At 38.0% G+C, this 18,004-nt stretch overlaps 1 protein-coding gene, 1 long non-coding RNA gene and 1 pseudogene across 2 annotated transcripts; all 3 read left to right on the top strand.

The window, feature by feature from the left end:
* Positions 1 to 409: 409 nt before the first annotated feature.
* Positions 410 to 3,762, top strand: LOC148836696 (uncharacterized). Its single transcript, XR_016090919.1, has 3 exons — positions 410 to 512; positions 744 to 794; positions 3,705 to 3,762. It is a non-coding gene; the product is annotated as an uncharacterized LOC148836696 (long non-coding RNA).
* A 1,688-nt stretch (positions 3,763 to 5,450) lies between these two features.
* On the top strand, positions 5,451 to 13,059 carry LOC148836695 (phospholipid scramblase 1). Its single transcript, XM_088914050.1, has 7 exons — positions 5,451 to 5,572; positions 8,348 to 8,492; positions 8,757 to 8,799; positions 10,011 to 10,231; positions 10,644 to 10,805; positions 11,392 to 11,553; positions 11,769 to 13,059. The coding sequence occupies exons 2-7, from the start codon at positions 8,433 to 8,435 to the stop codon at positions 11,796 to 11,798; spliced, it is 678 nt and encodes a 225-aa protein (XP_088770176.1). The 5' UTR covers positions 5,451 to 5,572; positions 8,348 to 8,432; the 3' UTR covers positions 11,799 to 13,059.
* A 1,282-nt stretch (positions 13,060 to 14,341) lies between these two features.
* LOC148836694 (histone H4 type VIII-like) lies at positions 14,342 to 14,687 on the top strand (annotated as a pseudogene).
* Positions 14,688 to 18,004: the final 3,317 nt, after the last annotated feature.

Here is an 18,004-nt window from a genome sequence, read left to right as displayed (position 1 = left end):
TTATAATGCAAATTCTTAAAAATGCCTTTAAGGTTATTTTTTTTACATTTCTTAGTTCTTTCTGGCTGCAACCCTAACAACCAATATGAGATTAAGAATGGCCTTGACCAACCACTTTTCTTTATGCAATTGAAGAGAACAACTGCTTGAACGAGTACTGTACTTCTTTGGGACCTTCAGTTCCTTTACCATAAGGACTCATAATTATATTGGTCAGGAGGTTATAACTGTGGGCCGACCTTTAAGATGTCAGAGCTGCTGGTATCCGTGCTGTCTTCAAGAGACAGAGTTCATTTTGATGTAAGAACAATATATCTACAGTACTAATTTTTTATTGCGCTGCAGGTGAGATCTGTGACTACTGTAGATCTTGAACAGTTGGCAGGATCCAAAAGAAATGGGCAGGCTGTATTCGATAAATGTTCACCACTGCAGATAACTATAAAGTGGAATTTCCAAGAGACCTTGATATCAAAATAAAAGCTGTAATGACTGCTGCCTGTTTTCTTCTAGTAAGTATACCTTTACAAACTATTTACTGGTTCCACCAAAATGCCAAACTGCTCATCAAAAGTTTGGTTAATTTTTAATTAAAACGTTAGATTAATCCAAAGTGTTCACTAAAAAAAAAGCCCAAATATCACGGTATTTGCACAAAGACCAAAAAGAACTAAATATATTTGTGAAATGTATTTAAACAATGCTTTTGTATGTTTATCAATTTGTCATTTTTATTTTTTTAGGATTTCATGTTCTGCGAACACAAATGCCGAAAAGATTTTTCTTCAGAAAAGGTGAGGTATTCTTTTAAAAAACTCTCGAGATTGTTTCTCATATATACTGTATGGAATATTATCTCACTTAATTAGCATGACTACAAGTTACAGATAATGGAGCAACCGCACTTTCTATTCAGATGAATAGCTTGATATTTCTCTGTGTTCCACAGCTAAACAAAATCACACAAAAGCTTTTTCCAATGTTAATTCACAGTTCCAAACTTTCTTGGCTCAAATAACAAAGAATAAATCGAGCACCTATTACATACTGGGGTACTAGATTTAAATATATATTTAAAGATTACAGTATTTATATATTTGAGAGCTCCATTCTGTTCGGTTACATTCAATGAGCATTTAGAGAAACACAGCTATGTATGAAGATGTCAAACTATAGCAGACTTAACCATGTAAGAATATAGGACTTTGGGCATTAATGGGCTGGCAAGCAGTAGTTCATGTTACAGAAGATATTTGTGATTTTTGGTTTTGGAAAACAGTTTATTACAATTACAACTAAATGCAAACATATGCAAATTAATATCAAAATAAAACAGCATGAATTCCAGAAGAAAATAGCTCGTGTTTAATAATAAGCAAGTAAGCAGCCTCTGTTTATAGTTTATTTCCTTCTTAAAGAACAGTATTTCTAGTTGGAAAAATATAAACACAGGAGCCAGATTTTGATCACTGGCAAATAATGTTACATCACTTGTCCCAGTTACCAAGCTAAAAGTTGGGCCGTGGTTTAACAATGCAATTTCCACAACAATAATATTGTAACGCTTACGGCCGACAGGTACTGTGTAAGAGCCGGCGTCCCAGAGAAGGTGACGTCACTGCCCTTCCCTGTGATAGCAGGACTACAGCTACTGGGCTGTAGAGAGATCTCTCTTTGGCTCACCGGGCTGGGTCGCTGCTGAGTGATGTGGGAGTCCTGGGTTCGAGCCCCGGACGGTGCAGGGCCGACCTAATGCGGCAAGGGCGCCCGCCTGAGCCCCCGTTGCGTTACATTGGTGTCAGAAGTGGGATGGGATAGCCCTTCACCGGGGACGGTGATTTAAGCGGGGGAGAGTGTAATGCTTACGGCCGACAGGCACTGTGTAAGAGCCGGCGTACCAGAGCAGGTGACGTCACCGCCCTTCCCTGTGATAGCAGGACTACAGCCCGTGGGCTGTAGAGAGATCTCTCTTTGGCTCACCGGGCTGGGTCCCTGCAGAGCGACGCGGGAGTCCCGGGTTCGAGCCCCGGACGGTGCGGGGCCGACCTGATGCGGCAAGGGCGCCCACCTGAGCCCCCGTTGCATTACAATATTCTGTACGGAGTTTCAGCACAAGATCTGGCGGTTTTAAATGAGAGGTGTAAAGGTGTGGAAGTGGGCGGTGCCGCGGCGAGCACTGGTAAAAAGTCAACACCACTATCTGTGGGACAGCAGGTTAGCAGGAACCGAAAACAACACTAAAAGGGTGGGGAAAAAATCCATCAAAAAGCAAAAGGAAATGTGTGCCGCTGTGCCTCGCGATATCCAGGCTGGGCTTGAGCTATGCAACGGGGTCCAGCCTGGGGAAAAGAAGCCGCTTAGCACAGTAGTGACCAGACTGGGCTTCAACGGGGCCAGTCTGGTAGACCAGGGTGCGTAAGGCCAACAACAAAATAAAAAACACAGAGTGTGAGAAAGTGTCTGCATGCCCCGGTGAAAATACTTGACAGGACAGGCCAAAAGGAAATGAAAAGAAAAAGATTGACGGCTTTACGCGGGTACAGTCCCCTCCGGGACTGCTGGTGAAAAGATACTCCCCTTCCGGGGGCTGCTCTGTTCGTCCCTTAAGGGAGGGGGAGGGGGGCGGATTTGGGGGTCCAGTGTGCCTTTATAGAGCCCTCACAACTGCGGCTCATCCTCTAAAAGCCAGAACAGCTCTGACGTCAAAGGCGAGGCACTCCACACTGGACACGCCCCAGAGGAAATAATTTCAAAGTTCAGGAGCTAAGCAAATCTGAATTTATTTCCAGCAGTTGGTTAAAAGATACCAGAGCTTGAGTAAGACCGGGAATTATCCTTCTTGTTCTTCTTTCACCACTTTCTAAGGCTTAATTTTTTTTTTCTGATATGCTGATCAGAAGTGAACACAATATTCCGAGGTCTTACTGATGAATTCTAAAACCTAGCTTCCTTGGATTTCAATTTAGTACTTTCTCCCCATACACCCAAGCAATCCATGTACCTTTTATTGCTTTCACGTTTGTGCTTGAACAGGCCTGCAGTGACAAAGGTTGCTTTTATCAGACTTCATCACCTACAGTACCAAGTCATGATGTGATGACGTGAGGGCTCTCTTCCAGCAGGTGTGACAGAGCCTGTGTTTCTGCACACTCCCTTCTGTAAATTTTAAACCTCATACAACACTTACAGATCACTGTCCCAAATGTCAAGGCCTGAGCACACAACAGCTATAATATTCATGCCGTAAAGTCATTTCGGTATGACAAAAAGTAATTTAATATTTTATTCAAACATGAAACTTGTGTTTACTGTTGGTGTTTACTGCTTTGATACAGATCTATTAATATTTTCTACCCTAAAACTGTGATGTTACATTTGTCACAGATTGGTACATGTACAGTACCACTTTTTGTCAACATAACATTTTATGGCATTACAACTGCATAACACTCTTGACCAAATCAGGTGTAAAGGACTTCATTCTACAGAATTTGTGGTACTGTAGCTGAGTGATATTCCCATACAACTGAATAGCATGCTTCCCGAATTCATGAGGGGAGTTGGGATGATCATAATATTAGCATTGTATTTGATGTGATCTTAGTTTTTGATGTGATTTTTAATTTTAATACGAGTACCTTTTGATTTCTTAAGCATTTCAATACAAATTAGTATATTCAATCTTTTTTCTCCCTGTTTTGCAGATCCACACTAGATATCCAGATTTCTTTTACTTCATCATAATGTGACCATCATGTCCTGGGCTTGAAGACCTCAAGAGGACTTTTATCATGAGTCCCCTAGTGTTCACATGTCCCTGGTGGCCTTGCTCATGTGTGTGAGTGTAAACGTGCATGTTTGTGCGAGACAGTGTTGGCGCAGCTGGATGTTTCTGCTGTTGCCCAGAAGCTGTGATTGTGCAATGATCCAATGGATCTTCAGGGAATGGGAGTCTCTCTCCTAGCAGGAAGCTCTTTCTTTCCTAGTGCCAGGTCACCCCCCAAGCACACAAAAGAGGTTTCATCTCAACAGTATCATCATCAATAAGGCTACATACTACCTAAACTTCTGCTAATGAATAATAATGGATACAATGCACCATTCACTAAATTATATCTTCGTGTGGGTTTTACAATTGACAATTGTTTTTTTAATCATGTTCTGTGACATCTTGAAGTTGAAAGATTTATAATGTTATAGCCTAGAGAAAAAGAAGAAACTGCCAAATTATCTTTTAAATAAAATACATTTAACATTTCTCTTTTAGTAGTTTAAGTAGGTAGCTGCGTCAGTATGCGTGGGTTGCAAAGGAACAGGTAAAGGTTTATTCCATGCTGAAAAGAGAAGAAAAGAAACAACGTTTCAGCTGTGGAGCCTTCTTCGGTGAAGAAGCCTACACAGCTGAAAAGTTGTGTTTCTTTTCTTCTCTTTTCAGCATGGAATTAAGATTTCTTTTTGTTGGGGGAAATGATAATCAGTTGCTGCCATGCTTTTACTACCTAGAAAATTATGCGTAGTTCTCTGAATGCTTCATATATCTGTTATTATGTATTTCTCATGAGCCATTGCATTAATGCTTTATGTGGTTTTAATGACATGTATCCATTTCTGTTTTCTTTGTTTCAAAAGTTGCTTCGATTCAATTAAATGGTTCTGTATCCTGGTCCCCTGTCTCCTGAATTTTGCTCCAACTGAGTTCTTAATCCCGTGCTAATTTATTTAAATATCCCATCCTTATTTTCATATTTGCTTACAGCAAAAGTTCACTGGAATTTGTAATTTGGTACCAACACTGCACTAACACGTGTGTTTCAGTACTGCCTTCATTCAGGAATGTGAAATGAAATGTGACCAACCAGATTTATGCGGAAGAAAAAAACACTGTGGGATTGTCTGGTGCATTGTTATTGGCATCTGTGTGTTTTCATTATAATACGTGTACCTTTTGACCGCATTTTTGTCAAAAATGCAGGTGACAATTTTTAACAAATTAAGGAGATTATATAAAGGTTTGCTTGTTGAGGCGTTAGGAAATCAAGAATTGTACTTTAGCTAACGATATTTAAAGTCAAGTCAGAATAAATAACCCTTAACCAAATAAGCATATACGTTAAAAACACTTATTAATATCGAAGATCAAAGGACCTGCGTATTAGAAACTAGTGATCCCTCAGGATAAGAATTGAGGATTACTTGAGGATTAAACGTTTCTGACAAAAAAAAACAACAGCAGTGTATTCCACAGCGTTTTTTAGAATTGCTCATGTAAGCTCTTTTCATTTTTTTTCTGCAGGAAAATAGCTATATTTTCTAACTACAGATACTCAGAGCATCAAACCAGTTTATATTGAGGTGAATATGTGTGGATTATTCTAGCGATTTGTGCTCGACGTTTCAGTTATTGATTGCATTTCCTGTATGTCTTATTATTAGACCTTAGAATGAGGCTTCAAGGCTCTGGTGTCGATCCGTTACACTGTTGCAAGGTAGTGGCGTTTTTCTTTGGAATGAACAGCTAAAAGAAAATAAAAGACATTGTGATTTAATTTGCATCACTGCCTTGTGTTAATTGGTGAGTATGCTTGTTTTTTATGTACTGTCTAAATTTCAGTGGGTAGTTTACTATATTGTAGTATTTCAAAAATTGATGCAACTGATGCATACCCTTTCAAGCTCTCATGTATGGTTAAAACCATGAAGGTATACAGTATATAAGTAGGTGGTGCTAAACACGTCTTTTCCCAATATGATACAGTACATGAACAGTTCTTGGTGGAGATTGCTGTATTTCACGTATTGTATTGAAATGTAATCCAAAGAGTGAAATAAATGTCTGAGAAATGTGCTTTAAGTGGGCCAGCGCGGTTACTGTATGTGCTTCTTTCACTGACAGGAATTCACGCAGGTGCATCTAAGGGATTGGCTAACGGGAAATTCAATGAAATAACCTCGTAGTCATTGGACATTATATGACCAATCGTGCGCAGTGGAAAATATAAAAAACCGTAATATGTAATATCTCGACTACAGTTCTAGTGCGCAATAAACGTGTGAAACTACCGGTTTAAATTAATTCAACTAGCATATTAATATAACTGATGTGTTCGAAACAGTCATTTTATTATTAGTAGTAGTAGTAGTAGCAGTAATACAGTACATCTTGTTTCAATTAAGAACAATGACAAGGCAAATTTTCCATTTTTGTAACACGATATTAAAACAAACTTTCATGACTCAATGTTGTTATATTAAATGTTTGAGCCTTATTATTGTGATATTTTTAAAGCATGTACTGTAGTAAAATAATAATATATGGAGAGGCCACACTGAGCGCACGAAGGTTAGCGACGAGATGACGAGATGTTACAGTATGTCCATCAAATGTGAAAGGAATACAACCTGTCCAAACGGTTCTTTTAGATAAAGATACAAAACAATGCTATTTTGGGGTAATTAGATTCGTCATGATAATATTTCTCAATATTACCTATTTAGGTCGCTTTACACAGGGGCCAAAGCCCTTCGTTAGTGCGATAGGCACGTTGCCTTCACTAAAAAATATTGTTTCCAATTGCTTATCCCCAAATCAGTAGTGACTGTTTTTTAGATAATTTGGGAACGTGCCTATGATGCTATGAACCAATATGTTTGAACTGTATAGCTGCAAAGTTTTTAATCATCTGACCAATGGTGATTTGCGTTTGACCTGGTGTAGCTAGGCTGACAGTAATGACATCATTGCTGCTAGTGTGTTGCATCGTGGTGGAGCAGATTTTGTTATGTATGTTGTTTCTGCCACAAAGAGCAAATTCATGAATTTCATAAATGACTCTTGGAAAATAGTTGTTGATTTTGCTAGGAAATAATGCAATTGAGCATTGGGATGAAGCATTACAAATAGCAGCAAATCTGGCTAGATGTGGACTATGTAGAAAATACTTGAACAATGCACAGAATTCTTCAACCAATGCTGGACATTACTACAGGTACTGTAAATACATGAACATAAAAAAAGAAACACATGAGACACAGATGTCCGAGCTAAAGGGTAAGATTTTCAGCAAAGATGCTACATATACAGTGTTCCCCCTTTGTTACCTGATCTCATCAGATCTGACAAGCTAAGAAAGACTAAACCTTTTTGTGATGAAAGATCTGCAAGGAAAACCAGCATGCTGCTGCAAGCCTTTCTCGAAGAGCAGTAGGAGGTGCTCTTCCATCTGTACCAGAATGTATGAAAGAAAACAAGGCCCTAGCATGGTCACTGGGAATTTAGATGTGATGTCAAACTGAAATCCTGACAGCTTGGCCATTCACCATACAGTATATGATTTTAGTTTGGAACTCGTACAGTATGTGGTTATTTAAATTTCCATTCCCGATGCACAGTAACTGGAAGACTTTATACCTGTGTGTAACATGTAACAGCCGGATTTATTTATAACTAATATTGTTATTTAAATATTGCTTTGACATTTGCTCATGTATAAGTAAGCTGAGGTAGGTAGGTGTCAGATACCAGCTACAGTATGTGCCAGTGTAGAGTGCTAGCAGAACTAAATGTCAACACCAGATGGTGCTAGTTGTCCTTTTCAGAGGAGAATATTTGAAAAATAGTGAATATTAAATATTGAAAAAATACAAAATACAAATTCACTCTTTTTAATTGAATTGTTATTAGCTGTAATAATTTGCAGTAAAAGTATTGAATTTTATCAACTAAGTGATAACTAATTTGTATTTCTTCAATTAAGGGATTTCTATTAACAAGTCAGTGGGCAGACCTGTAATATATAAAGAGTAGAATGAGTTTTAAACAAAATTATATGTAAATTCCCTGCTATACTCCCTTCAAAGAGTACACCAATTACTATTCAATTACTCTAAGAGCATCAGGTAGAGGAAAAATGTGATATTCACCATTACAGCATTGTAAGGTGTCGCTTATAAGCACTAGTTGAGTAGCGCAAGCATATACCATGAAGTCCACAAACACTTATTGTTCTTCTCTAAATGTGTGGAAAATGGACAATATTGTTTTGCAAAAGTACATTTTATTTCAACTCTAAATTATTTACACGGTGGGTTCAATTACATGCGGTGTAGTTTCATGCAATCTTTGTGTTTGAGTTCATATGTGATTTTGCAAGTGTGAACCCTGGCATCCTGGAACATTTCCAGTTATGTTTGCATTTTAATAATCTGTTGTTTGGCCTCTACTGAGTCTAAGAGCTGAATTATGCTGTATTGTGTGAAACCTGTATTACATGGTTCTGTTATAGTTGTTATACAGTTGACATCTGTTGTACTGACATGTAAGCTAACACAAACTATTTAATGCTTTCAGCCAACTACGAAGGCAAAAGCAAAAAGCATCTGCAGCATTCCCCTCTCTCTGTCCCTCAGGATTCGTTACCACAACTGCATACGTAATGTTGCCAGCACCCCCAACTATGCCAGGCTGTCCCCCTGGACTGGAATACCTGACTCAGGTGATGTTTATCATCACTTATTGATTTGCTCATATATATGCTGTTGTGCAAATGTAATAGATATATTATTCTATTGTTATATAGGTCTACTGATATTCATATTGTTCTACTGTTTTCACCCAGTGTTTTAGCTCCTTTGTGCAGAAACACAATTATATGATGATCCTGTATTGAAATTTGAGCTTTGAAGCTAATGGTAAATCTGAACAAAAGGTACTGAATGAAACCTCTGTCTTTGAAAATGATTTTCCATTTTCCTCGCAGATTGACCAGTTGCTTGTTCAGCAAAAAGTGGAGCTTGTGGAAGGTATTGTGACCAGAATATACTTGACACTAAAACTATGTGTGTGTCTGTATTGGGAGAATGATGGCACAATGCAATTTCTGTGCTATTTACACTCTTTTCAGCAGTCTAAATTAAAATCAAAATTAAAACAAATTATGCAACTGTTATATTCATTGTGTTTGCCCTCCAACTGGGATAGGCTCTGGGTTATTGTGACCATTGCCAGAAATAACCAGCTTTTTGAGATGTATAGCTTAATTGCATACAATATAGCACTTGTCATTGCAAAGTATCTCAAAGACATTATGCATACTGTATATCAAGGCGGGCAGAGAATCACTTCACCACTGAAGTGCAGCACTCACCTGGGTATTGGCAGGAGTCATTATGCATCCCTGCTACAAGGGCGGAACAGGCACAAAATTGTTTCACCAAGTGAATTAAAGGAAAACTTTAGATAGGCCAGTGTGTGCAAGCCCATAGCAGACTATATTCAGGTCCCTGGGCTTAACACATTTTAAGACATTTAATACTGCTGCACCTGCTACAGCACAGTGTCCCAGTCACCAGAGTGGGGCACTGGTTTTCAGTGGTGGGTTTCGCCTGCTGGTCCACCAACATGGTTTACAGCAACACCCTGGTTTTTCTTTCCATGTACAGTACTTAACTTCTGAGGTTGTGCTAGAAAATTCAATGCTGCTTATGATAGAGTCTGTAACATCTGAGTTCATTGTTTTTTGTCTACACATTGCATGTACATCAATTTTTAGACATGTTTAAATCAGTCTTCTTTCATCTCCTAATAGTTATTTGGTCTAAGAAAAGACTAAGAAATTGCCTGTTGAAGTAAGGCTTTACTTGAAAGTGTTTTTACTGTGGTAAATTGCTCAGATTGAAATAATTATAAACTCTGATTTAGAAAATGGGTGACAATGGTGCCAGTTAGCACCCCTGCCTCTCAGTTCTAGGCCTCTGGGTTTGGTCATAGACCTGGACACATTCTGTATGGAATCTGAATGTTCTTATTAATTAGGATACTCGAGGTCTCTAAGTTTGTCTCTGTGTACTTGTGTGTATGTGCTCTGTAACATGGTGTCCCATCTAGGATGTGGTCTCAACCATCGCTCTTTGCTTCTGGAACAGGTTCAAGGTTTCAGCAACCTTTAGCAAAAATAATTGCTGGATGAATGGATTCCGGGAAAACAGAACCCCTTGTGCTCTTTTTCTTTCAGCTCTTGTAGGCTTTGAAAGTAACAACAAATACGAAATTAAAAATGTGTTGGGACAGAATGTCTTCTATGCAGTGGAGGAAAATGACTGCCTAACTCGCCAGTGCTGTGGACCCTTGCGGTCTTTTACTATACATGTTTTGGATAACTTTGGACAAGAAGTAATAACTGTGACCAGACCATTGAACTGCGATCGTTGCTGTTGTCCATGCTGTCTTCAAGAGGTACAATAATCTTTAAAATCTCGTCATTTCTTTCTGTATGGCAGGATTTTTGTCTTTGCATTATGTAGAAAATTGAGAAGAACAAATTAAATGTACAGTATGCATTTCATTTATACGCCAAGTGTCTCATCAGAACAAAACCTTTCCCATGTGCTTGCCAAGTTAGAAATATTAAAACAGCCAAGGAAAGATGTGATTATAGTAAAAATGCCAAAATCGTAAAAAAATGGGTCTGGCTATAATGACAAAGTTGCTTTGCCTAATTAATCAAGTCAGTTTATGTTAACATACTGTAATAAGTTTTAATGAACTATGACAGCCAGTTTTTTCTTCTTTCTAATTATATTATTGAGTAGGATTAACTGTTTATTAGATCAGAGTTGTTCATTTGCTGCCTTTTTTCCCTCCACAGTTAGAAATTCAATCCCCTCCTGGAAATACTGTTGGATATGTTATTCAAACTTGGCACCCTTTCTTTCCCAAATTCACCATTCAGAATGAGAGAAAGGAGCCAGTTCTGAAACTTTCGGGTCCTTTTTGTGGTTGGAACTGCTTGCCAGACATTGACTTTGAGGTATTGTTTTCCGAAATAATATATTCAATATGATGTATTCAATAATAATTAGCATCCCATCCTGAACAGTGAAATCTGTTTATACATTGTATATATTTAAAATACATTGAAAAGTGTTGGAACTAAAAGTGTGGAATTAATAAGCCACTCATAGCCAACTACTGAGACAGTCTATTAACTTGACACAAGGTTCTTAACATTTTGATTCAGTAATTTGGCTAGACTGTAATAAAGATGAGAAAGACTAGATCTGCAAGAATATTTGGAGTAGCTCGCCTGGCTGAGGAACATTTTGGGAGCCTTGCTGTAAAATGAGGCTACCCACCCCGTACTCTGAGTATTGAGCTGGTGAGTTTTCGCAGGGGTGTAGGAGGGCTAGCGGGAGGTTTACACGCTAAGGAAAGTTCCGGGTTTGAAACTTATGTACATAGGCAATTTTATAATTCTATTAAGCCAGTATAATAAGAAAGGTGTTTTCTAGTTGGATCTGTATGTGTAAATGTACATTAGTAAACATGTAAATCACACTCATCGAATTAAAAATTAGAATGGAGTGTCATTGTCCTAACTGTCTTTTATGGTGCAGGTTCTGACTTTAGATGAGACAGCTAAAATTGGCAAGATCAGTAAGCAGTGGACTGGGCTCCTTCGAGAAGCTTTCACAGACGCGGATAACTTTGGAGTTCAGTTTCCTTTAGATCTTGACGTCAGAGTGAAAGCAGTACTGATTGGTGCCTGTTTTCTGATTGTAAGTACATCAGAATGAAATTAATTATTTTGGCAATAAACTGTGACATAGATTGACTAGTCTTGAGTGCATGCTTAACCATTTATCAATCCATATTTTATCCAATTATGTTTTTGCTTGTGCTGGATCCTGAGGGACACTGCACGTCACAGTATGTTAAGTGAAAATGTGCATTTTTTATCTTTTGTGTGAACATACTGTTTTTTTGTCTTTAGGACTTCATGTTCTTTGAAAGCAACCAGTAATGGAAAGTCATGAAGAGGGCACTTTAGAAGGACATTTTGGTTACACCCACGTAATGCTGTTTTACTGCACCTGGATTAATTTTGTTTTAATTTATGTTTGCAAAGTCCAAGAAATTGTGTGAAATCTAATGGGAAGAGCCTCCCAAAAACCTAAGAACAGTTTGAGACTTACATTTTGGGTGTAAAAGATATATTAGAGTGGCTTTGGATATAGTAACTATGAACGTAACTGTCTGTCAATTTAAGGTGGGAATATGCAATATTAATAGTTTGTGGAATTTTCATAACTGGCAAAAAAAAACAGAAAAACAACAAAGAGTACAAATAGCTTTTAATGGCAGCTACTGAGGTCTGTCTATAACATCATTGAGGAATCCTGGCTCAGGAGGGTCTGTGCTTCTGCAGGTTTTCATTCCAACTCAGCTCAGTTGTTTGAGCTCAGCTGTTCTCCTTGAGCTCAATCAGCTCATTATTACCTTAATGAGGTTCTTCCAGCTCCTCACAGCTGCTGCTTTGAAGAGACCTTGAAAAGCTGCAGACAGATGGGCCCTCTAGGACCAGGACTGGACACCCCCTGGTTTATAGAGTAAAGAGAATACCATTAAAGGGTTAGTAAACCATTCGTTTTAAGAGACAAGGAAAGAATGTAAAGAAATGATTGACTTTAATATCTGAAAATTCAAAAGCATCTTTATGTACTAAACCTGTAAATACCACAATAAATACCATCCTTTACCTGTCTCTAAATTACCCAATTTCATCTTAATGGCTTGATACTCAGTCCAGACTAGACGTACACAAAACATTAATATACTAAAAAGAAGCTTATTTAAACAAACCCAAAGGCTGATTTGAGAAAACCTGTAGATCAAATAAAACTGCAGCTTTATAATACAATTTACCTTCAAAAATGTACTTTACAAAGTTGCTTATATTTATACAATTTGAAAGAATATATTTAAGTGGAATATGTGTAGTTTCATGATGTTTGGGATACCAAGTATAAGCTCTGTGAATTGGATAAACTCAAAAGCATGCAGTAGAGAGATGTGAGTTATAGAAGGATGTTTTATTTTACTGCATTATTCTGTTACTAGCCTGTATTTTGTGCTAAAATTACTGTTTCTCTTTATCTTTATCTAAAAGCTGTTTTCACCAGATGTTAATTTCCTGTATTTATCACTTTGAATGTTTTGTTTTATTATATTCATGAGTTTCCCTTTTGTTTTATATTTAAAAATAAAAAAAATATGTAAGGATGAAAATATTTATTTTTGTTGTGTTTGTATTGGTTTAAAGATGTTACAGGTATTTAAAACACTGTAAACTGTAATCCCTTACTTAAAAGCAAAAGTGAGCCAGTTTCATAACTATTACCTGTTCAACACTTGTATGCAAATTATGACATGCTGAAAAATAATAAACACAGCTTTAAATATGAGCTCATACCTTTCCACTAATTCATTCTAAGAGGTTTTTGATTAATGTCTTTGTAAGAAAGTAACTTGGATTCAATTGTTTAATTTTAAAATAAAACTTTACATTTTGTATTAATTTGCTAAATAGTAACTTTGGTTTGGAGTGGAAAGTTACATAAACATACCCAGAGGTATAGCAGGAATTACAGTTAATTAAATCTTGGGTTAATATGTTCGATGCTTTGGAAACAGTCAAGTACAGGAAGGATACCTACAGTTTACAGCAGTTTATTACCCTCTGACAAGTGTTTCCTGAGATGCATGCTTCCTGCATGTGTCATTCTCAAGTGCTTAGTTTAACACTAGAAAGTCAGGAGCTAAAAGAGTTGACAAAGCATAAACTTAACACATTAACAGCTGTGGCTCAGAAAAACATGAATGGCTGAGGAAATATCTATAGAGTGGATTCCTAGAGAACCAAATATGTTTGTCCTAATGAAAGCATTTGTGTTGAAATGTTGACAGTTTGTGAAATAATAAATATATTTTGGATTATATTGTGTGCATCCAGTCAACTCTGTTTTTTTATATTGCTTTTTCTTTGGATAGTATCTCCATGATATTTATTGGCTCATAACAGTAATGATTTTAAATATTTGGTTTATGTTTGCCATTGGGATGCCATGGGGGTACAGTGGTTAGTATTGTTGCCTCGCAGTACTGGAAAACCCTGGGTTAAATTCTGGACCTGGACTCTTATCGAGTTTGTACATTCTCCATGTGTTGATGTGGATTTCCTCTGGGCCCTCTGGTTTCGTCCCACAGCCCAAAGACATACTTTTATTTTATATAATAACATCACTTTATTAACCCTTTACAATTTCTTGTATTAGGAATTATCTTTTCGCATACCCCAAGCTTGCTCTCCATGAGACACACAGACACACAGACAGGGAGAGAGCCTGGGGTCAGAGTACAGGGTCTGCCATTGTACGGCGCCCCGGAGCAGTTGGGGTGAAGGGCCTTGCTCAGGGGCCCAACAGAGTAGGATTCCTCTGCCGGCTGCGGGATTTGAACCAGCAACCTTCAGCAGTGTGTGTCGTGTTCACAACTGATAACTTGGAGATGTCTGGAAGAGGCAAAGGCGAAAAGGAACTCGGGAAAGGAGGTGCTAAGCGTCACCGCAAGGTTCTCCGCGACAACATCCAGGGAAATTACCAAGCCCGCCATCCGCCGCCTGGCTCGCCATGGTGGAGTGAAGCGGATCTCCGGGCTGATCTATGAGGAGACCCGCGGGGTGCTGAAGGTGTTCCTGGAGAACGTCATCCGCGACGCCGTCACCTACACCGAGCACGCCAAGAGGAAGACCGTCACCGCCATGGACGTGGCACCCTGTATGGCTTCGGAGGCTAAACAGGAGCGGAGCTTCACTGCTGGACCGGACCCCGACGTTTGGATAGTATCTCCATAATATTTATTGGCTCATAACAGTCAAAACTGACTGTTATAACAGCCCCAACTGCCAAAGACATACTGGTAGGTTAATTGGCTTCTGAGAAAACTGGCCCTGGAGTGAGCGTGTCTGTATTTATGTCTGTATGTGCCCTGCCATGGACTGACATCTTGTCTAGGGTGTATCCTACCTTGTCCCTGTTGCTTGCTGGGATAGGCTCCAGCTCATCCATGACCATGTATTAGATTAAGCTGTTAGTACACCTTTGTGTTGTTCAGTTTCAACAGCTTTCATTGGTTTTACAAAACAACAGTGAAGGGGAGCTGGACCAATTGGAGAATCTAGTCCTCCATGTTCAAATGTCAAATACAGATTTTTTAGTAAAAGCTCAAAATGCAGATGTTTCATTTTTGTACCCTGCCTCTTGTTTCCACACTGGTTTGAGCCAAGACATCATCATCATTTTGGTACAGAGAACCAAAGTGTATGATTCATAAGTGATGATGTTTTGCAGAGTACAGTATATGATATACACTTGTTATCCATTACTAATCATCATACAGAGGAGAGCAATAAAGTATTGGCTACATCTAAAAAGCAGTGACCAAAACTCCTACTACCACAAGACCCTGCTGAGCTGAGATCTGAACCCAAAGAAGAGCCCTCTGAGCCAGCTGGTCCTGAAGCACACTGCCCCGAACCACACTGACACTAGCCAGCCTCAGGACAGCACTTGTAGAGCACCCCAAATCAGAGTCAACCAAATCACCACACACATCAGAACACAAAAAACAACACAAACTGGAAAGCTCCTGAAACATGAACCATAAACAGACAATACATGCTATCTTATAATATTTGACCAAGGTAGGAAACAGCAAAAAGAACAAACCCTGATGAAGTATAGGCTCAGTGCCCACTGTCTGGCCATAGAAACTGGGACACACCTGGCTGCCTAGGAAAGACAGACTATGCTCCCACCGCCAGCAGGGAGAAAGAGAGACAGAGATGCACTTTCTGTTGCACTATGAGAAATACTACGGGATTAGACAAACACTCTTTCCTAAAATACCAAATCAAATCCCCGAATCTCCACACCTGCCAGGATCACAACAGTTCCCAAGTCTACTGGGAGAGGGGAAAGGAAACTCAATTGAACTGGCAGCCCAGTATGTGACCTCCTCTCACAGCCTGAGGAACAGTGAGCTTGTTTCTAAATAATGTTCTATGTGTTGTACTGTATGTTGTATGTCCTATGATGTGTTTGCATTGTAAATGCATTAAATGTCTATAGGTAGTTTATCTCTTCTTTTGTTCTTTGTAGAACTGTGACTTTTAAGAATTGTTTTTTTTTCTATGTGTTTAGAATGTAGGCTTTTGGGATGCTTTTTTAAAACTTGTACATAGCATAACTTGCATGTTGTATGTTTATGATGTGTGTAGTTTATGTTGTGTATTGACGTTTTAAATAGATATTTTCTTTTAACTTAGTGTGCCTGAATTATTACTGTTTTCACCAAAGCTGTGCCACAGAACACATGTGCCTCTAAATATACCAACCTGAATGGTAAAAACATGGCAGAAATCTTTATAAGTTGGGTGTTAATCTTACTTATTGATTTATCTGCTTGGTCAGTTCCTGATATTTCTCATGTTTTTGTAACATTTCATAACGACATTTCTCAAGTTTTCATTTGTAACAATATCCTTGTGTACTCGTATTGTACTCGTATATGGAAAAGCATCTCTGCCACATTATTTGGGATTTTGAAATAAAAAGTGGGGAAAAAGATCAAGAGCATTTATTTAAAACTGCTAGTACTTGCCAGAGTGTGATTGTGATATTCACGATCAATGGTTCTAAGCAAAAGCACATGCACTGGCCAGTTTCTTTCCAAAGTGTGATAGAAAGAGAGGTACTGTCATATAGCTAAATGCAATTTGATCAAAATAATCAGTGAAATTATGATTAGGTTCAACTTCAGTGACTAAGAGGAAAAAATAAAGATATGGGTAATCTATAGGTATATAAATAGGTATTATATGTATTAAAAGCAATAAGAAAGTTGGAAGCAAATTCTTAATTTCAAGAAATATTTACCATGATGTCATACTGTACTTGATTTTACTGATGTTCCCAAAAACTTACACTTGGTGGTGCCAGAGTTATATATTCAATCAGAATGAAGCATTAACATTAAGCAGAACTGGGCTAGGGTTTAATTTTAGGGACTAAAAAGTTTAGAATTATAAAGAAGCTTTAGGGGCTTATTGGGTAGTATTACATTGGATAATATTCTTATAGACACACTGAACAGATACAAATGAACACATATTGAATAACAAATTAATTGAATATGATATTGGAAAACTTACTTTCATGTATTTTTAACTCTTTAAGGTCACAATTTTCTTTTGTATAGTTACAGTACTGTATATATGATGTGATAAATTCAAATGTGATATTTCTGCTCTCTCATTTTGAGTTCATTAGATATTCATTCAATACATATTGGCTACAACACAGCATACTGTATGCATTGACTATTGCAAGAAAATGTCCTTTAGATAGCATTTTCTTGTTAAAATCTGAGCAGGAAAACCCCCTCCAAGGAAATTCCATCCAGGCATGTGGAAGTTTACAGTATGTGCTAATTAGATTGGGCCTATACTTCTGATGACCCGAACAGCCAATCACACTTGAACTTGACCACTGTGGGCACTGGCAAAATGTTTTTATTTGGCCATTTCAGACAGATGCTTTTTATTTTCCTCAATCATTCCCTGCATTGTTTTCTCTTCATAATTTCATAGTTCAGACCACTTTAGCCCACAGTACTGCAGAGATCATAGCAAGATGTGTTAATGTTCTTTACAGACTTGGCTCAGTTTGTATAAATTATACAATGACTGTGCAGAGCCCAATATTATTTTGTGGAGGGAACATGTAAACACCAAATCTGCCCAAAGTTACTTGTTTAGTTTCCACTCTTGGTTTCTCAAATAGTTTATTGTGTGTTTCTCTCACTTGCTGTGAAGCTCTGTGACTAATGAAGAGATGCAGAGAGACAGCACAGTGATATCATTGTTTTAACCAGGAAAGGGATAGCTGTGAGAAGGGCTGGGTTTTACAAAAAAAATGTTGCATTCAATACTATAATGGAACAGAAGCAAACGTGGGAAAAGGGAGAGAGAAAAACAGGTGGAGCTGCATTTAAATGTTTTATGTAAATATTATAAATATAAACAGATTCATTTATACAAATAAGGTATATCTTGTCACTTCAGAACTGTGTTGAATACTGAATGTGAGTAGTTGTCATATATTGCTTTCA

Source organism: Atractosteus spatula, chromosome 4, assembly GCF_055471065.1.
Source record: "Atractosteus spatula isolate fAtrSpa1 chromosome 4, fAtrSpa1.hap1, whole genome shotgun sequence".
Classification (NCBI taxonomy): Eukaryota; Metazoa; Chordata; class Actinopteri; order Semionotiformes; family Lepisosteidae; genus Atractosteus; species Atractosteus spatula.
Note: the sequence above shows the minus strand (reverse complement) of the source record. Positions and strands in the feature narration are given on the sequence as shown.